This window comes from Borostomias antarcticus (assembly GCF_949987555.1).
Source record: "Borostomias antarcticus genome assembly, chromosome: 21".
In the NCBI taxonomy this organism is placed as follows: domain Eukaryota; kingdom Metazoa; phylum Chordata; class Actinopteri; order Stomiiformes; family Stomiidae; genus Borostomias; species Borostomias antarcticus.
In genome coordinates this window covers 10049214-10070589 of record NC_140254.1, presented here as the reverse complement: position 1 = coordinate 10070589, position 21376 = coordinate 10049214, and the positions used below count along the sequence as shown (strand labels likewise).

Genomic DNA, 21376 nt, shown 5'->3' with positions numbered 1-21376 from the left:
ACCTACAGATTTCCAGGCATCAGTGTGACGTCACACTCCTGTGGGATACATAATCAGTACAGTTGATTTGATTGATTGATTGATTGATTGATTGATTGATTGATTGATTGATTGATTGATTGATTGATTGATTGATTGATTGATTGATTGATTGGTTGGTTGATTGATTGATTGATTGCTTGATTGATTGGTTGGTTGGTTGATTGATTGATTGATTGATTGCATTTTTTTATTATTATTTTTATTTGTATTATCTGTGTTTGTGTATGCAGGCCTTCCTTGCAAAAGAGATATCTTTCTCGATGGGACTCCATGTTAAATAGGTTGAATAAAATGAATTGATTGGTATGACTGTTCCCTATAGGGCCTGTATGATCGGTATATGACTGTTCCCTATAGGGACTGTATGATCGGTATATGACTGTTCCCTATAGGGCCTGTATGATCGGTATATGACTGTTCCCTATAGGGCCTGTATGATCGGTATATGACTGTTCCCTATAGGGCCTGTATGATCGGTATTGGGATAGAGAATCAGTCCATACCACTGAAACTATACAGGGACACACCCACTGTTGTTCTTATAAGAGTAAGTAAGTCATCCTGGATAAGAGCATAATCAGCTGTAATGTAAATGAACCTTCTACCGCCTTCAATGTAAATTTACCACCAACTGGATTTTCACTATGGTGTTTAGGGCATCAATATAAACATAAAACTGTGAAGATAAATTCTGTTGCAATTAGTCATGGGTTAGACCTTATTTTGCCTGGACTGACATGCACTGTACCTGCAGCATGAGGGCGCTATGCACTCTACTGGGCTGTGAGAGGGAGTCTCTCTGGGCTGGTGGGGTGAGAGAGTCTCTCTGGGCTGGTTGGGTGAGAGAGTCTCTCTGGGCTGGTTGGGTGAGAGAGTCTCTCTGGGCTGGTGGGGTGAGAGAGTCTCTCTGGGCTGGTTGGGTGAGAGAGTCTCTCTGGAGTGGTGGTGAGAGAGTCTCTCTGGGCTGGTTGGGTGAGAGAAGGAGTCTCTGGGGTGGTGGTGAGAGAGTCTCTCTGGGGTGGTGGGGTGAGAGAGTCTCTCTGGGCTGGTTGGGTGAGAGAGAGCTCTTTCCCACCTCGGGGCTTTACTGATGATCCGACCCTGAGGGTGAGTCAGTAGGAGCACCTGAACTCCCATTGGCTAAGGTGCGTACATTAACATTGTCAGGCCATTGGCTGCCTATGGCAGCAGAATAAACCAATAGGAGCGAAGCCCCCAAATGGCAAGTGTGCTCTACGAGAACAACTCAACAACTAGACAAATCAAACGACACACCTAATGGTCCAATTAGCCTACTCTAGCCCGGTATTTGGATTGATTGAATAAACCTGCATTTGGAGCGTATTATTTATAAATACGACTCTCTATTTAGCGTCAGTATGCATATTTAGAGAAACACGTTTTCGTGACGCATGAGAGGATGGGTGCGTCGTGCGTAATCGCATTTTGGGAGGGCTGTAAGCGAATGGGATGATGTCATTTGAAAACTTAACTCACTCCCCCAAGTCAGAGGCGGCGATTCGTTCTTTTCTCTTTATTTTTCCCGTCGAAGTTTTACCAATGCGTCGAGGACCACAGCGCTAACAGCTAAACTAAATCTTAGGATAACAATTATATGTTTGAACGGCACTGTGGACTGTGGGATTAAGTAATTCGACATAGCTGAGCCCATTTTCTGTGGGCGAGCGCTGGAACTTTTCTTGCAACCGCAAAAATGAATCGGAGTTTTAATAAATCGCAATCCTCCTTGCGATACTTGGATTGCAATGCTGTTGAAGTTAAAAGCAAGGTGAGTGTGGGCTATGTTAAGATATAGGCTATGCTAATCCTAGAGTAGGCTACGGCATATTTTTATTTGAAGAATTGTTTTCTTGGCTACTTCACATGGTCCCGTAGCCTAGGTTCTCGGCACCTCGAGCATATCCCATGCATCTATTTGGTAGAATTGTCTTCACTCATTAAGGGACGGGTCATCGTCCACTAGTTAGGCTGCCAACGAGTGAGTGCTTTCCTCGGCTTGTGAATTTCTAATCGGTTTAAATCCTTAATATTTCGATGATGTTAAATTCCCGCTGAAGCAACTAATCATGCGAACCTTAATGAGGTGGCTGATTGCGTGTCTGTCACGGTCCTCTTGAAAAATTCGTTTTACTGCAAACTGTAGGCTAGCCTACTAAATTGTCTGATAAATGACATAAGTGTGGATCGTTTTGCTACATTCTTGCAACTTAACTCGACTGTTCTGTTACAATACAATAGTTGCCGAGGTTGAGTGACAGCGACTGTCAAGTAGCTAAGTTTTTCTAAATAAAGTAGCCTGTCGACCTAGTTTACATAAGTGTAGACTACGCCAGACGATTTACAAACCAAATAAGATTCCAGAGCATCGTAGCCTGGTCGTGTTAGATTTGTGTAGCCTATCTATTGCAGGCAGTTGATGTTTTCTTCATAACTAATCCAGTTTTCCCGTGAGTAAGTTATAACCCGCTTCACTGTTGTCGTTCTATTCAGTTCACTTATTGGATTCAGCCATTCAACCTATTAAACTAGCTGTAGCTTTAAGCTTGGGCCTCGTTGGCTAGCTATAGCACGGGTGTATGGCTAAAGTTCATATTAGAAATGTTTTATCGACACAGGACCTAATTCTGAGACCTAACTCTAGTGACGACACCAGCAATCTTTACAGCAGTGAAAACGTGTCCTCTAATTTGAAACCCCTACATGCTACATTTAAACACCACATCTAAGAGCATTTGTTAGGCCTGCACTGCTTTTATTCAAGAGTTTCAAGGCTGTTCACCCGTCCACTGATATGGGAAGACCTAGGTCTAAAGTGCTATAGCTACTACCAGAATGTTCTCCACTCCGACTGGCATCACATTGGAAGCTATAGGCCTACAGGTGTTACTAGAGCAGGTGAGTGTTTCAGTTTCCTACTAAATGTCTTGGTGTCTGTTAGGGAAAGACACCGAGACAGACAGTAGGCTGTAGGCACACAGTAGCCTACACTGGAATGTCACTTAGAGATAGATAGGTAGGCTATTGAGTGTGAAGGACTTCATTTCGTTGTGTTGTGTTTTACTGTCACCCCTTCCTTTGATCCATGTTAAGGGATTGTCCAGGGCGCGAAGCGAACCTACAACCTTGCGCTCGCAAGTCGGATGTGAAGAGATATATTACCTCGACAAGGATCGTTAGCATATCCTTTACACTAGGGGACTGAGTTTCACTGCTCGACGGCTAGGCTACCCTACTTTAGCCTCCTCGTTATATGAGCCCAACCATGCCCTCCTATTGTGGTGCAATTATTGATCCCAGTCAAAGATGCTCACGGCTGGGTTCAGTAAACTTGATCTTCCAGGTCCCGCTCCCACAACATTAGCCTTTGTGTCGTTGGCCGACAGTTGACCGTTGTGGTCAAGGCTCTGGTTGATGAAGTACATGAGTCCCTCACTATTATCTGCAACGGGCCTCTCTCTAATTCTGACGCTCCCAGGGCCTGGAATGCCTCAGCTGAGCCCACTGTCAGTTGTGAAAGGGACCCTGTTTGTGTCTGGGTTCCTGTGAGGTTCCACTCCCCGCCCCCCCCCCCCCCCCCCGAACTGTGTCCCCTTTAGGGTCTGTCCCACCCAGGGAATCCACGATTCCACAGGATTGATGTTTGTTTGGGTGGTTTGTGTGCAAAGTAAGACTTCTTGACACAACTCGAGGTTAGTAAAAGTCCTGAATGGAATCTGTAGGTAGCCTTGGCTGGCTAAGAGGTTATTGTGTGTTTTCGTATAGTGCTGGATAGGAATTTTAGAAAGGTCACGCGCTAGACACTGGATAAGGCTTGCAGATGCTGTCATGAAGCAAGCTATTGTCGTGATTACTCAGAAAAGTGTCATCGAATCTTCAAAGGACTGCATAGTTACTCATCCACCTATGCCTGTCTGTGCATGCCTTATCCTTTAAAACCAGTCACTATTTCTGATATTAAAGCTCACTCAACCTGCTTGTCAGCAGTCTTGATGCACACGCACCCATTGTGATGTCAGAGATGTTCATGTCCTCAGTGTGTCTCAATAGTTGAAATGGCTTCCTTCCCTCAGCGTGTCTCAATAGTTTAAATGGCTTCCTTCCCTCATCTCCATCCTCCATAGAAATGGTGGATAAGTGAAATGAACAAACTGTAATCCTATATTTTAACTTATATTATAACTATACAGTTAGTTAGTTATACTAACTTATAACTTATATTATAACTATACTGTTTCTTGTTTTGACCTCACAAGAGCTTGTGGAGAAAATGTAATGGAACCTCAAATGTTGTTTTGGAACGTCAAGTCCTGGGTGAGGCTTCTCAATCACCCAGGACAAGCTGATGTTCTTCTCAGGGGAAACTGTTCCACTGATAAGACTAAAACAACACAGAATGTGTCTGTCTGCCTCAGAGCAGGGCTGTGAGTCTCTGTGGGCCTTTTGTGTGGAGCTGTTTTTTTTTTTTTTTTTCTCTCGCCAGGTGTTATCTGATAGAGTGGGGGAATGGTGGGGGAATGGTGGGGGAAGTATCAGTCCTTCATCCCCGTGTTGTTTGTTTTCACCACCCTCATCCGAGGGCATCTTGTTTCTTTGTTTGACTTCCTTTCTGTCTCAGCCCAGTGTTTGTCCAAACCCGGGTCACCGGTGACCACATCCCCTCAGCCCTCATGCCCTGAACTGACACGCGGTTGGGGCTACACTTGAATATGTTCTCTAATGGAAGTTGGTGGTATTAAGAGCCTTGATTTTGCTTCTCAAGCTTATCCCACAAAAGGAGAGAAACAGTCAGATTAGGCAAACTACTAATTAGCTTTGGCTCTGTTCTCTTTACAAGTCACACAGGTGGATGTATTTAGTGTAGTACGTGTTGGAACCCGTTGACATTTCTACATGGGGGGAGGCGGAGCGTGCCGTCACCAGTCAGGTTATGTATTTTCAGCCTCTGACTCGAGATGTAGGCTAGTGACGATAACCCTGTTCAGACTTGTGCCTAGCTTTGTACCCTCTGGCGTTATTTCTGGATGAAACATTGTTTGTTTGGACTTCCGTATTCCAAATCTGAAGAAGGAATGGCTGCAGCTGAATCGGCATGAAGCTGCGCGCTCCACCTCTGTAACGCAAATGGATCTTATGCAGGGTGTTTTGTCAAAGGAATCCATTCGATTTCAATTTCTCACTAAATGCTGCCTGCGCAGTTCTGCACAAAAGCAATACCTCTTGAAAAAAAATGTAATACCAAGTCATATGATTCAGACATTAGACAAGATAATGACAGTTCTTCACTCAAAAGTTGTATATATTTTGAGTAAATTGCTAGTTCAATGATGGCGGAAACATGTGATTCATCCTCAAATGGTGGTGGTGTGCATGTGTGTGTGCATGTGTGTGTGGGTGCATGCACACGTCTCTCTGAGTCTGTGATTGTGTGTGTCTCTTGAGTGTGCCTCTGTGATTGTGTGTGTCTCTTGAGTGTGCCTCTGTGATTGTGTGTCTCTTGTGTGCGTATCTGTGATTGTGTCTCTCTTGAATGTGGGTCTGTGATTGTGTGTCTCGAGTGTGCGTCTGTGATTGTGTGTGTCTCTTGAGTGTGCATCTGGGATTGTCTGTGTGTCTGTGATTGTGTCTCAAGTGTGCGTCTGTGATTGTGTGTGTGTCTTTCATTGTGTGTCTCTTGAGTGTGGGTCTGTGATTGTGTGTCTCGAGTGTGGGTCTGTGATTGTGTGTGTCTCTTGTGTGGGTCTGTGATTGTGTGTGTCTCTTGAGTGTGGGTCTGTAATTGCAAAAGTCAGCTTCTGTGTGCTTTAATGTTTTCATGTGTGGTTAGCATCAGTGTTCGTCCAATCAGTCATCAGTCACCTGGCATCATAACCTCCCCAGCTCTGACCGTCATGTTTGCTGTCCCGATGACAGACTGCGTCTGACTAGTGCCCGTCTTGAGCGCATAATTACAGCATCGTAGCACGACCCACAAATTACCCCTGTGATTCTGTGGCACGGCTATTGTGAGAGACAAAGCCCTGGTTCTCTCACTCTTTCTTTCGCGCTGACTTCCCACGCACCCTTGCTCATGTGTTTTCCCGGGTCATGTGACGGGGGAGCTAACCAGCGGGTGACCTCCAGCTGGGCTCTCATTGGTCCTTCTGTCCGGTGGTCCTGTGACAGGGCCAGGAATCAGGATAGCTGAGGACAAGTGCTGCCCTGTGCTCTTGTGCGCTCACCTTGTTTTGTCTCTCGTGCGTGTGTGCGTGCGTGCCTCCACCTCTATCATGTTGCTCAGAGTAGTCATGATGTTGAACTGACCCGGCCTGTGTTTAGTTGACTGTGTTTAGTTGACTGTGTTTAGTTGACTGTTGCCGTCATTCATACAAGCTGAGACTTATTACTCATCTGTCTGCATTGTTATTATTGAAATGTTATTATTAACAAGAACCCCTTGAGGCATATCATCTTGTTTTCAAGGGGCCCTGAAACAAAAAAGGAAGTGATACAAAAAGCAATTACAGGAATATAAAACAAACAATTGTAATTGGATTTGGCATTGCTATATTTAAAGGCTTCCTGAAATTCCTTAGGCGTCGTGTTGTGTATTTCCTAGGGGTGTAACGATACACTAATCTCACGATACGACATGATACACGATATTGGGTTCACGATAACAATACGATACGATACACTAAGGGCAGGTGTGAAGCGTTGCAGTAGTGCTGCTGTTCACACCAATAGTGCATTTCTCCACATCTCTACTCCACTACACTTTTGAATTTAGAGCTTAACTGTTGTAATATCATGGATAGGCATAGAGACAAAAGACGTGTTTGTTACCAGCGTTGTTTAGCCAGCGTTCACTGATATACAATAAACATAGCACGATATGGTTTTGACCTTGACGATACGTATTGTGACGTTTCTGTATCGTGATATATATTGGCACGATATATTGTTACACCCCTAGTTTTTCCTAGTTACAGACTTTGACCACCTCTATTTGGCCCAGGCTGTGTCTCTTTCTAAAGAGGGCCGATCTTCCCTTTGCTTTCACTGTTTTCCAGGGAGCATGTTTATCAACTACTTCAGTCAACTCAGTACATACAAACTCCCAGGCCTGTTGGACTGATGGAATCCATTGAAATATATACCAATTTATAGAAATTAAAGACTGAATAAACACATCTATGTTAATTTCCTTACATTGAAAAATGTTCATACGGTTTGGTGGTAATTTGGGAATTTGAATCTTCCAGACACAATAAATCCTGTTGGCTGCATCCCCTGGCTGGCTGGCTGGAGGCAGCTTAGAGGCTGCTTGGCCATGATGTGGGTTTACTTTTACAAACATGGAATACTTGATTGACACTTGAATCTTGCACACTTTAGACATGCTTGCACAATCTAGGCATGCTAAGAAATCTACCTACTGTTATGTTTACACTCTTGTGTGTATAGATTCCTGTATATTTTGTATCTATTGTCAGGTGTGTAATGAGAATCCAGTCTAATAGAGAGTGACTTAACACTTGTGGGGTCATCAGTCATGTGACTTTGTCCGTAACTCTCAAACAGGTCTTAACTCTCAAACAGGTCTTAACTCTCAAACAGGTCTTTACATCTTTAGAGGAGGAATAATGTAATCAATTTCTATTGAAGTCTCCTTGTAAAATTTGTTCCGTTGTCCACTTGATGGAGTTAATGGTAGGAGTTATACAGTTAGTGGACTCAGAAGGAGCATTAAGATGCGTTTCCATTACTCCGTTGTCTTAAAGTCCTAGCTTCTCGGTAACATTTCAACATCACTTTTACCAATTAGCACACTTGGGTTAGATGCTTTCATTCTTGTGTGAGTGCTGGTGTTCAGTGTGTGAGTGCTGGTGTTCAGTGTGTGAGTGCTGGTGTTCAGTGTGTGAGTGCTGGTGTTCAGTGTGTGAGTGCTGGTGTTCAGTGTGTGAGTGCTGGTGTTCAGTGTGTAAGTGCTGGTGTTCAGTGTGTGAGTGGGTGGTTTTGTGGTTATGCCAGGCTGCGGGGGACAGAATCCACCCCTTGTTTAGGATTGTGAGGAATATGACTGTACTGAAGAAAAAGACACTCTTACCTTGGCTGCCAGCCTTTCAGGGTGCAGTGTGCGGTTTGTGATTTCCTCTTAGACTTAGAAAGATTTAAAAAATACAACTGACAAAATCCCCGCCCCTCCCTTCAGGCCTCCCTCCAAAACCACTCCTCAAAACAGGCAGGTAGATGGTTTGACAGGCAGGTACTGTAGATGGTTTGACAGGCAGGTACTGTAGATGGTTTGACAGGCAGGTAGATGGTCTGACAGGCAGGTAGATGGTTTGACAGGCAGGTAGATGGTCTGACAGGCAGGTAGATAGTTTGTCAGGCAGATCATTTCAAGTTCAACTCAAAATGATTGGATGCACTCATTACAATCCTGCGACTTCCTCAGATTACGGATTAATTCCATTTTAGTGTCGGAGCACTTATCTTATTGATTGCTGTCTGGATGGGATGTAATGAGAATTGGAAAAAAATATAATATTTAGTGCTTCTAAGCCAAACCACATACCACACCTGTAAAGGAACACGCCAACTTTTGGGGAAATTAGCTTATTTGCGATCTTACCCTGAGTCAGATAAGACAGATCCTCTGTTGACGGAAGTTATAAGGGGGCTTTTAAGGTGCCATGTGCAATCACTGCACCCAGGCAGCAGTGGTTTGGTAAGAAGAAAATAGTTCTGAGTATGTATCTGCTTCGAAAATGACTGTCTCATTTAATATTGTTATTTGTACATGTGTGGTTGCCATGAGTCAACATGTAAATATGAACGTTTTTGAGCTTTTTCACAACTGTACTTTTCCCCCCGAACTACGAACCTTCGGGTGTAACTCACCGTGTTCACACCAGAGGGGCCGGGGTCTACGGGCGGGTTCGTGGGGGTCTTTATTCCCCCAAAAAGCCCCTGCTAGCGAGGTGATACTCTTGCCGGAGGACTGTACTTTGTGGATGGGACAGCAATGCTGAACATTTCTGATTGGCTGAGTAGGGAGCTTACTGGCAAAGTTTTATTTCAGCGATCATGTTGATTTTCCAAACGGATTTTCTAAAACAGAAAATCCCACACATAATATGAAATCTCTTTCCTAGTTCAATATTGTTGTAACTAATATTTTCCCCCATAAACAGATTGAGATTTATAAATCCGCTATCACAACCAAAACACTTTAATGTTTGCTTAACGCATCACAGGGATTTCTCTAACTCAATAAATACCATGCATGTAAACACGAAAATGCTTTCCTAGTTCAACCTTGTTGTAACTAAGATATCTGCTGAAAAAAATAGTTTTTCCCATTGACAGATCTGAATGAGTTATTTTCTCTCGATATAGCAGGCGATCACTTGTACCGTCCCTCAGCGTGCGTGAGGAGCTTCTACCCTGCTGTCTGAACGGGATCTGCATGGAGAGTCCTAGGGGATGGGGAGTCCTAGGGGATGGAGAGTCCTGGGGGATGGGGAGTGCTAGGGGATGGTGAGTCCTAGGGGATGGGGAGTCCTGGGGGATGGGGAGTGCTAGGGGATGGGGAGTCCTAGGGGATGGGGAGTCCTAGGGGATGGGGAGTCCTAGGGGATGGGGAGTCCTAGGGGATGGGGAGTCCTAGGGGAGGGGGAGTGCTAGGGGAGGGGGAGTGCTAGGGGATGGGGAGTGCTAGGGGATGGGGAGTCCTAGGGGATGGGGAGTCCTAGGGGATGGGGAGTGCTAGGGGATGGGGAGTGCTAGGGGATGGGGAGTCCTAGGGGATGGGGAGTGCTAGGGGATGGGGAGTGCTAGGGGATGGGGAGTGCTAGGGGATGGGGAGTGCTAGGGGATGGGGAGTCCTAGGGGATGGGGAGTCCTAGGGGATGGGGAGTCCTAGGGGATGGGGAGTCCTAGGGGATGGGGAGTCCTAGGGGAGGGGGAGTGCTAGGGGAGGGGGAGTGCTAGGGGATGGGGAGTCCTAGGGGATGGGGAGTCCTAGGGGATGGGGAGTCCTAGGGGATGGGGAGTCCTAGGGGATGGGGAGTCCTAGGGGATGGGGAGTCCTAGGGGATGGGGAGTGCTAGGGGATGGGGAGTCCTAGGGGATGGGGAGTGCTAGGGGATGGGGAGTGCTAGGGGATGGGGCGTGCTAGGGGATGGGGCGTGCTAGGGGATGGGGCGTGCTAGGGGATGGGGCGTGCTAGGGGATGGGGAGTCCTAGGGGATGGGGAGTTCTAGGGTATTTTCCTCCAGGGGAGAAGTACAGGGGACTTTCATGTCTGAAAGCGCTTACTCAATCAGTTTTAGATCCAGTCAAGGCGAGGTTGCCTCCGCCGGAGGACAGTTTGGAGCAGGCGAGCTCTAGATAGTCTGAGCCAATCGCCTTGCATCTTACCCGTCTTAAGGTGGGTTTAGGGCAAGTTGTATCCGCCGAATGACAGTTTTGAGTAGGGCTCTAGACAGGATCTGAATGTGATAGTGAATGGAAACCAGGCTCTACTCCCTCGAGAGCCTGGTGATGCGAGGTTAGTATAGAGAAAGGGACCTTCAGCTGGGAAACAAAGGTTGCACCAGAATAATTATTTGCACTCTAACAAATACTACCAATTATATTTCGAGGTCGCACAGATTACATTTCGGGAGCATATGGTACGTCGCAATTTTGAGCCCTGCCTATTGCCCATAACATTGTTTACAGAATGCTGCCTATTTTTTTGAGGGTGTCAATCATAAAAGAAACTGCATGACCGTATTTGTTTGTGCGGTCGCTATTTTCCCCAAAAGCTCAAAAGAAGAAAAAAAAAAAGACTTCTATAACCAAGCCAACTTCTTTGTCATGTATGCACTTTCAGTTTTACAATAAGAGTTTTAATGCATGGCTGCAGTCAACAAAAACGAACCGCAAACCCTGCTATGGTGCATCCATTTGAGCGGTCCAGTCTCAGTTAGTACTGGTTGAGGATGATTAGATTGTGAAGTTTCTGTTTGTACTGGGCCAGGCTGATTCGATAGTGCTGTAGGGATGTCACAGTTTATTTTTTCCCACCGACTAGTAAACCCATGGCAACACCAGTATTACCAGTACCTTCTAGTCTACAATAAGAGAGCGCTTACTTAAATCTGTAGCGTTAGACCTTTGTCTTATGTTAAACAGCACTGTTGTGTAGGTTATTTGAATTTGGTCTGTCTCTACGGCTTGCCTGTTAATGCGAGATCACAGTACGGGCAGATTAACATTACACTCGATCCTGTGCTTATATCTTATAGCTTATATATATATATATGTGCTTATAATCAGAATTTGTTTATTGCCATGTCGTTTACAATAGCCTACTAATATGCACCATGTCCGAAGCAAATTCCTAGTATGTTGAAAAACTACATGGCAATAAACTCATTCTGATTATAAATAAGCACAGGACCAAGTGTAGCGTTTATCTTATTCTTACCATACTGTGATCGCGCATTTGCAGGCAAGCCGTGGAGGCATATAACACCAAATTGCCTCCACAAATCAGGGTTGTTATAAACGGAACACTGCTAGAATAGGCAAGAGAATAGACTGCTAGCATTAGCTAGCCAGCTAGATTATGGCAACAGCCACTCCTCAGTGGCTAGGTTAGCTTTGAACGTTAGTTAGGCTAGCTAGCTACGAGAGACTATAGCCATAACCTCCCCCTCCCCTCTCCCTACTCTCTTCACGTGAATTTAAACTGAAATCAGATTCCTCTAGACTCGCTCCGTGATGCGTGCACATGCGGAGGGGCAGATCAGACACTTGTTTGATGAGTGGGTGCTGATATGCGAAAATTAAATAAGTAAAATGACGGTGGGGGCGGAAAACAATGGTGGGGTGGTGTTAAAGTAAGGACTCTGTGAATACGCGGTGTATGCCCAAACACAGAGTAACACCGACAGCTGCGACAAGCCTATAGTCCAGTTTCTGTTAGAACTGGTTCAGGAAGACTAGATAAAGTTGAGCTCAGAGCCTGTCCGTCACCATGCCGGCTAACCGACACCTTTCTTCTTTGATCTTCCCGACTCTCCGCAGTATGGAGCAGAGTTCCGGCGCTTCTCAGTGGACCGGTTCAAACCCGGAAAGTTTGAGGAGTTCTACAAGCTCATCATGCACATCCACCGCATCGCCAACATGGAGGTGATGATCGGCTATGCGGACATCCACGGTGACCTGCTGCCAATCAACAACGACGACAACTTCTGCAAGGCGGTGTCCACCGCTCACCCGCTGCTCCGTGTCTTCATACAGAGACAAGGTGAGACCGAACGTTACAACGTCTCTCCCGCTCGCTTCCTTTCTCCCTCTCTCTGGTATCTCTCTGTTGTTGTGGGGACTGGGGAGACCTGACACTAGGTTTGAGACCTCTCACGCTAGGTTTTTTTCTCACAATCTTAAAGTCTGTACTCCAACCCTGTTATCGATACAGTCAGTTCTGATTTCCCACGCTCACAGTTGGCGTAAAAACAAAGCAGCTAGTGTTCAAGATGGCAAACGCAAGATGGCTGGCAAAGAAGGTCAGGGTTGCCAGATTCAGATTTTTCACCCCCTAAGTCACAATAGTTCTCAAGCTACTGTACAAGCAACAATAATGCACGTAGTCCTACATATATGGGGCCTTATTCATTAAGTGAAAACACAAAATGTCCTTGAGCAAGACACTGAACCCCAAATTGCTCCCAATGAGCAGGTGAGCGCCTTTGCATGGCAGCTGCTGTGCTGTTACATCTGCTGAGGGGAATATTCCATTTCATATTTCACTACTTTAAGTACAACAACAACCTACACCGGCTCTGCCTCTTAATTACTATTCTCATAGCAATATCCTTAGTAGTTGGTGTAGTAGTTGGTTACAGTTTGGTTTGGGTTACCATTCATTACCATGTGGTCAATGTGTACCTAGTAGTTTGGAAGACTACTGAGCTTGGAATTAGAAAACATAAACATTGGTTCAGTCTCTTTTTACGAAAGATGCTACGTTCCATGAAATGTGTAGTTTTGCTTGTTTATTTTTGCTTGTTTATAAAAATACTCTTAAGCCTAGTTTTGTATGTTATAATTGTTTCTAAGCAAATGTTATTGTACATTATAGACCATTTTGGGTTCAAATACGCATTTTCCCACGTGACACATCCTTATGTCACTAACCAGGGTTGCTAAGTTTTCCCTGAAATCACACTGTTGGCAGTCAGGCTTCTTTTTTTTTTTGTTTACCTCAGGCAGGGGTGTGGGGGGGTAGTTTCCTGTCCTGTTATTGGCTGGATCTGTCTCTGTCTGTGTCTGTCTACTGCCTAAGTCCTGTGTCTTACCCAAAGGAAAAGCTCACAGCTATTGAAATCAGGTCATTGAGTAAAGCCTGTGTGTCGGCATACCAGACATTACTGGGAGACAAAAGACCTGCGTGAAAGAGACGCTCTTCACCCAGTTTGGCTGTGTGCGTGTGTGCGTGCGTGCGTGCGCGCAGTGTCTGTGCTCATGTGTATCCAGCGACGATACTTCTGAGTCCTGAATGGGAACGGGCTCTTAGCATCTTTCTCTACCAGGGGCCTGGAGTGAACAACCACTGCCAGCATACAAATGAATCCATCACCATTCATGTCCAATCCTTCCTGGAATGTTCAGCTCATCTGCCTGGTTGTGTTTTGGACATGCACCGTCTAGGACAGACGACATGCCTCGTTTTGATCTTTCTTCACTAATTGAAATACACCAAAAAAACAGAACAAAACACTATTCTAATGTAGCAGATGCAGACAGAGGATTTGCCCATATACATGTTTGGTTAGAAAACCTATGATTTGATATACTTGTTGTGTATGAAGCTGCAGTGTGTAACCTGAGGCTGCACTAGGGGCCTGTAATGAGCTAACAACCAGGGGAAATTCTGTCCGCCGAGTTAAATTAAGTCTGCTTCAATCTCACGGTTTGTGGGTTTGGCTGCTCATGAGGCCATAGAGGAATGCTGTGTAGCTGAGTGGATCTCCGAACGCGCGCTCACTTTGAACCAGGTGTGGATCTCCGAACGCGCGCTCACTTTGAACCAGGTGTGTCCACGCTCCCAAGATATTTTGTTTTACTGCTCTGGTGTCGACCCAACACCAAATTATAACAATTATTATAATTGCTGTAGAGGAGATGTATCCTCCCGATTTATCATGTTTAAAATCTTACAAAAATCATACATCCGGCAGCTTTGAGGAGCCTTTTAAGGATTATCTGCATCTCTTACAGCTTAGTGTCTGTGGGACTCTTATCTACAGTGGCAAGCGAATATGGCTAGTTTTATCTTGTGGGCCTGGTGTCTGTCTCTCTTCAGTAATATCCGCTGCAAGAATTGTTGTGTGGTTGTGTTGTAAACTGATGTCATGATGTGGTTATGTGGTTAGCGGGGAAAGTGCTGTGTTATGCTAGCCTAGACCTCTGCAATAAGACCGAACAGGAGTCTATTGTTGTAGCGACAGTGTGTGTGTGTGTGTGTGTGTGTGTGTCCCAGCTAAGAGCAGTGTGAGCGGAGCAGTACCATCACGTTCCAGCCAGTGCAGCGTGATGGAGTTTGTCATGGTCACACTGTCTGACCATCACCAGACCACCCGGAATGACAGATGACAGACCGACACGCCTCCTTCAGTGACACACTGTGACTCACTGTGACTCACTGCCCTGTCACACTGGGCCCATTCTACAGGCTGCCAGTCCAGACCTGCCTGACAGAACAAATACTTAACAAGGCAGCTCTTCACACAGCTAACAATGGTCGCTTAGCCCACTAAAAACCCTAAAAACATCTCTCCTTTCTCTGGTTTGTGAGTGTTCCTTTTTTAAGAGAGGTGGAAATGTTATTCCTTTAGCAAAAATATTTATTTTGAGGTTAACTCTAGGGAACCTCCGTTTTTTTTAAAAGATAATTCCTATTTAGGTTAATTTGCCTATGAAGGAGATTTTACAGTTTTCTAGAATTATCTGTGAGTTCATAGAGACAGTCCAAGTTGAGAATAGTCAGACTGGGAACTGGGAAGTGTGTGCGTGTGCACAAATGCATGGTTGCAAATGCATGGTCCATGCGGTTGCAGTTTTGTTCGTGTGTGCGCGCTTGTGCTCATGCTTCATGGTTGTGTGTGATGAGAACGGCTCATTGATGTGTGCAGGTGCAGGTGCTGCCCCCCCCCCCCCTCTGGTTCTCCCACACTCAGGGCTGATTAAACCTCTCTGATCTCTGGGTCATGACTCATCGGGTTCAGGGGGTTCAGGGGCGGAGCCTGGAAGAACCCCCGGTGAGGTCAGACCCGTTTTTTAATATATTTCAATGCACCTTCCTCTCCAGTCACCCCACTGTGACTGGACAGTATGTGCCTGACTCCTGTTTGAGTTCTCTCTCTCCCCCTCTCCCCCTCTCCCTCTCTCTCACTCTCTCTCTCCCTCGCTCTCTCTCTCCCTCTCTCCCTCTCTCTCTCTCCCTCTCTCTCACTCTCCCTCTCTCTCCCTCCTTCTCTCTCCCTCTCCCTCTCCTTCTCTCTCTCGCACACTCTCTCTCTCCCTCTCTATAATAATAAGCCCCTCCGCCTGTATGACTATGTGGGTGTTATTGTACCTATCTAGTCATGTCTCATCAGTCATGTAAACCCCAGTCAGCTGCAGCTCTGTGTCGAAGAGTGGTTGGGTGTGTGAGTACTTCTAACTACTAACCGGTTCATTTAAACGGCTTAACAACATGCTAATTCGTTCAAATTATGCCATAGTTAGCAGTAAGGTAGACTCAAAAGTCAGTCTCTAAACCTTTCGCTCAACAAGAGACAGGAGGGAATTCTCCCAGCTGTCTTTGCTAAAACTGGGTGGAAACAATTAGTGAAACAAGAAAAAACTGTATTGCAGAACCAATCCAAAGTGAGCTAAAAATAAAAAATAAAAAAACTAAGCAAAACACCTCCAGCCATATTGGTAGGCGAAGATCTCAGCTTGTCTCACGACAAGTCACACTAGCACTAAGGTGTCAGCATTGTAGTTTGACTGACCATACTGTACAGGTACAGGTTTTGTCTTGTGTTGGATGGCTAATGTAGCGGTTGGAGGATTCAGTGATGAGGCAGGAGACCCAGGTCCATTGCAGTCAAGGTGACATTTATTTCCAGTGACAGGACCCAGCAGGAGCAGGACACAGCCTCTCACCACTGACTAACCAACATAACAAACTGAGCGCCTTTTATAGGTCGCCGGCAGGAAGTCCCATAGACACCCTCCATTACCGGGGGAATCACATATATACATTCATTCCCCATTTCCCTCTACATCAGATCAGGGACAAATAACAAACAGATTATTACATTCCAAATCACTCCCAACATCTACAGCACACACTGTGTGTCTATCTACAGTGTGCAACCAGTTTCCCCTTTGTCCCTTCTTCTACCTCCCCCCACTAACAGTCCCCGTAGTGGATTGCTCCGGAACCATGTAGGTGGTGCCACGCCTCCCCCCGGGATTCTAGACAGCCGGTTCTCTCCAGAGGGGAGTCAAGACGCAGAGCCATCGTTTCACAATTATCGCCCTCACACAACTGAGCATTATTCACTTTTCACTTACGCCCTCGCTCTCCTTCTTTCCCTCGTTCACTCCCTCCCAATCCCTTTCTCTCCCAGCTCCATGCTTCCTCTTTCCTTACACTGTGCTGAAAGTGCCGAGCTTGACAGAATGACTGTGAGAAGGAGGGAGAGAGAGAGGGAGGGAGGGAGAGAGAGAGAGAGAGAGAGCCCAGCAGGTGGAGTCCACCTCGGTCCTGTGGTCTGACCGTGCGTCTCGTGTTATTGCTCCGCCAGACCTGTCTGGGTCAACAGTAATCCCTGGAATATTCCGGAGGGGGAAGCCCAAGCAGCCTCGATGGCCTGAGCAATAACAAACACTACTCAACAAGTCGACGAATGCATTTTTCACAACAATAGCTCCTTTTTAACTTCTGTGTTTTGCCAGTTTCCAAGGGAGTTATAGCAAGTGTGTGGTAGGGCTTCTTTTCTCTTGTTTGCTCCTGCTCAACAGGACTCTGGGCTCGGCTAGACTGACCCTACTCTAGACTGACCCTATTCTAGACTGACCCTATTCTAGACTGCCCCAATTCTAGACTGGCCCTATTCTCGCCATTTTCATTGATTTTGGTTATTCCGTGCAATCCCACCCATCGTGTGTGTGCGTGCGCGCGCGTGTGCGTGCGCGCGTACTTGTGGCTTCCTATATTCCATTGTTTTTTTGTGTCCATGTTGACTTTAGTAGTGTATACCTGTTTGTAAAATGGCTAATTTCACAAACAGTTGCTACAACTCTCTGAGGAGAAATGGCTCATTATAACACCTTTTGTCTTGTGGGGCCTTCGTCAGGGTTTGTGGAGGATATGCGCACGTTTTATGTTTCCTTAAAGTGGGGCTGCTTGGTTGATCCATCCTGGCGGCCTCTGTGTTGTCTGTCTGCTCCAGATATCACAGCAGCGTGCGTGCGTGCGTGCGTGCGTGCGTGCGCACACACACACACACACACTCACTCACTCACTCACTCACTCACTCCCAGCCATCCTCTCTGATCCCTAAACAAGTGTGGAGCAGCCCTGTGTGTTGACTTTAATGAAACCCTAAGGTCTGTTGTGTTTGGCGAAGAAACATTCAGGGATTGTTGTTTTTGTCCTGGCTTCCTTTTGCTTTACGAGTCTGCTTTGAAAGTGCCAGAAGTTGACCGGATTTCTGTTCGAGGAGTCACTACCTAGAACACAGACATGACATCCTTCCCAGAACTTTCCTCCACGTGTGGATGGATAGATAGTTATATCTTATATCTAACAGATTGTAACATGCAACTCGTGAGTAAAACAGAAGGCCTATACTTCCTGTATGGCACCATGATGCTATGATAAATATATCATTATGTCAGGTAATCATCTTGATAAAAAAAAAAAAAAAGTATAATATATATAAATCATGGCCTCCAGAGAGTAAAAAAACAACCAGCCAAACTCTCTGGTGCCACAAGGAAAATAAGCTAAATATACTTCAGTCCCTCTCTCCTCCATGCCTCATTCTCCAGGAGACGGCAGCCTAAAACTTGAGTAACAGACTCACACTCTCTCTTTCACTCACTCACACACACACACACACAACTCCAGACAGGGCTTTGCGGGTGCTGGATCTGACCCAGTCCAATGTGGTTTAGAAGCAGAGACAGGCGGAGATGGCCTTGCACAGGGCGGACCCCTGGGAGAGGTGCATTGTGGGTAGTGGGACGGGAAGCATAGAGTGTGTTTGTGGGGCGTTGGACAGAGGAGCTGCTGGTTTGCATAGTGAGACTAGCTGCTGAGAGACCGCACACTCCAGCTCCTCCTTAATTACAGCTTTACTGTAGGACAAGGCCAGACATGTGAGTGAGTGAGTGAGTGAGTGAGTGAGTGAGTGAGTGTCTACACACTGCATAGGTGTACGTCCCTTTGTGTGTGTGTGTGTGTGTGTTAATGTGTGTTTGTGCGCACTTGTGTTTCTGAAAGTGTGTGTGTGGCGCTAAAGAATGCAAAGGTTTTCTCTCCTCACTTTGCCACCGAGCTGTGAACACAAGTGCATGGTTGTGTTGTGCTTAAATGCTCTCTCTTGAGACTGGGGGAACTAGTTGACCTTCTTAGAAGCATGCCTAATGCCTGATTCATACTCTACGCAAGCTACACTGACACGGCTGTGAACGCCGGCTCTACGCAAGTATTGTGGTACTCTGAGCGCGGGGGTCGCTGCCTTGCATCAGTGCCCCTATCGGTTTGTGTGAAATAGCACAAGCGCTTGTGTAAAGTTAACATTTTTGGCATGACACACGTTTCTATGCAAGGACGCGTCAACTTCACCTTGCGTAGCTTGCGCTAGCGTAGCTTGCGTAGAGTATGAATAGGCCTTAACATTCACATTGTATTGGCTCTGTAATTGGCATTGATTTAGTTGAGTTAGTAGTTTTAAGTACAGTACTTAGGATTACACATCATTCTATGTTAAATTTCACTCAATATTAAACAATAAAATATTGAAATCTATTTGTATCCACCGAATTAGCGTGTTTGCACCCGTGTCCACATTCAATACCTCTAAAGCCATCAAGAATGTTCTGGAATTTCCAGACTTTTGCGGAGCTATTCGGGACTCTGTTTACTACGTTCCGGAAGGTTGGGTTTGCCGACCTCGTTCTCCCTTCCAGATCACAGCCATTCCCGGTTCCCATCCAGCATCACCGCCTCCACTCTGGGTTATTCTGAGCGTCTGTAATTACAGAGTTCCTCCCCTCTCCATCAGTCGGCCCACAGCGAGCACACACACCCTCTGCTGGAGCGGAGCACCACCCAGCCCGCGGGCCTCGCCACGTAACAAATGCACCCCCAAGTCCCAGTTCCACAATATGGAGGCCGAGGGGCCTGTTGTTTGGTGGTCAGGCTCTGCAGTTACACTGAGACTTGATTGTGCACGCAGTGTGTGTTTGGAGGCCAGGTTTTTATTCATATCCAAGTCCTTGAAGATGTTAATATTTTCATGTGATGAGGATGAGGAGGTACTCGGGTACTCATGGTCATCGCTGTCTATGAAAGGTATGGGCTCCTGAGACTGCAGTGTAACTTTTAAGTCCAATTCACACCAACGCACCGAAAACAGTGGGGATCCGACCGGTGGACCAGCTAGGCTTGGTCTGAATATCTCCACTGGTGGACCAGCTAGGCTTGGTCTGAATATCTCCACTGGTGGACCAGCTAGGCTTGGTCTGAATATCTCCACTGGTGGACCAGCTAGGCTTGGTCTGAATATCTCCACTGGTGGACCAGCTAGGCTTGGTCTGAATATCTCCACTGGTGGACCAGCTAGGCTTGGTCTGAATATCTCCTCTGGTGGGCTAGCTGGTAGTCTAGCTAGGCTTGGTCAGAATATCTCGTCGGCTGATGTTAGAGGTCAGTTAGAGAGGTCAGAGGTCAGACTCACTTTGGCCGACATCTAGATGGAATCGACTCAGCCTGTGAACCGGCCACCATCAAGATTCTCATTGTTTGTAGATAGTCAAGGTATCGTGGTCTGAAGCTCCAATCAACTTCTCTTTTGGTATTTTTTTTTTATTTATTTTTTTATTCATCCTGGGCAAACCATTAAAAACAAGTTATTTACAATAGCGGCCTGGCAAGAGGCGATACCTCTTGAGGGAAGGGGAAGGGTAGAGGAGAGGACGCTAGTTCAGAACACAATGTAACGTAATATAACAGGCATACTGGGATCACCAGCATTCACTGTTACCAGCATTCACCTGCTATTTAGAACACAATTCCACTTTCCAGTTATCCTCTTGCATACCCGAAATGAAAAGTACTAATGAGGAGTCAACTCGGCAGTGCAGTGTGAAGACCTCGAAGGGCACCGGACTGACTCAGGCTGACCTTGGTCAGGGGTGGTCAGGAGCTCACCCGACTGACGGGTTGGTGTGTGTTGGACTTTGGACTATTGGCAGGCTGTTCATGGTCCCACCCCCCATCACCTGAAACCAGTCAGATTGTCGGTGACGAGGTTCATGATCTGCCCAAAACCCAAAGCTAATCTGTGACAGGTCTTAAAGTTCACGTAGGCACGGCTAGTTTATTTGTATAGCACATTTCAGTAACAAGGCAATTCAAAGTGCTTTACATGAAACATTAAAAGCATCAAGACAAAGTGTAAAAACACATCATAAAAGGACATTTAAAACAAAATACAGGACAAATAAAATACAAGAATAAAAGTTACAGTGCAGTGTACAAATGAATAATTATTATTTATTTAATTATTACAGTTTTCAGTCTTGATGAGACTTGCAGTCTTGCAGCAGACCTGCAGTTTTTTGGAAGTTTGTTCCAGATATGTGGAGTGTGAAAACTGAACGCTGCTTCTCCATGTTTTGTTTTAACTCTGGGGACAGAAAGCAGGCCTGTGCCAGATGACCTGAGGTCTGGATGGTTCATAACGTAGATGCAGATCAGAAATATATTTTGGCCCTAAACCAATCAGTGCTTTATAAACCAACAGCAGTATTTTAAAGTCAATTTTTTGACAGACAGTGATATCCACTTAGTGTGTGTGTGTGTGTGTGTGTGTGTGTGTGGGCTAGCAGACCTTTGATAGATTACGCTGCAGTATTTTGCCGACATGTCAAGTGAAAAAGTAATTACATTACTAAACTAGGTCAAAAAAAGGTACCATAATCTATGAATGTATTACATCAAAAAGTTCACAGTCATATAACATTACTGAGCAACTGCATTCAGGAAAATATG

At 45.8% G+C, this 21376-nt stretch overlaps 1 protein-coding gene across 1 annotated transcript in view; it reads left to right on the top strand.

Moving 5' to 3' along the window:
- Positions 1 to 1607: 1607 nt before the first annotated feature.
- The window catches only part of pard6gb (par-6 family cell polarity regulator gamma b), a 42887-nt gene continuing 23118 nt past the window's right edge, over positions 1608 to 21376 (top strand). Inside the window, exons 1-2 of the mRNA XM_084455178.1 lie at positions 1608 to 1831; positions 12124 to 12346. Of these exons, the coding sequence (XP_084311304.1) occupies positions 1757 to 1831; positions 12124 to 12346 (298 nt within the window). The 5' untranslated portion in view covers positions 1608 to 1756. The remainder of the gene's footprint in view (positions 1832 to 12123; positions 12347 to 21376) is intronic.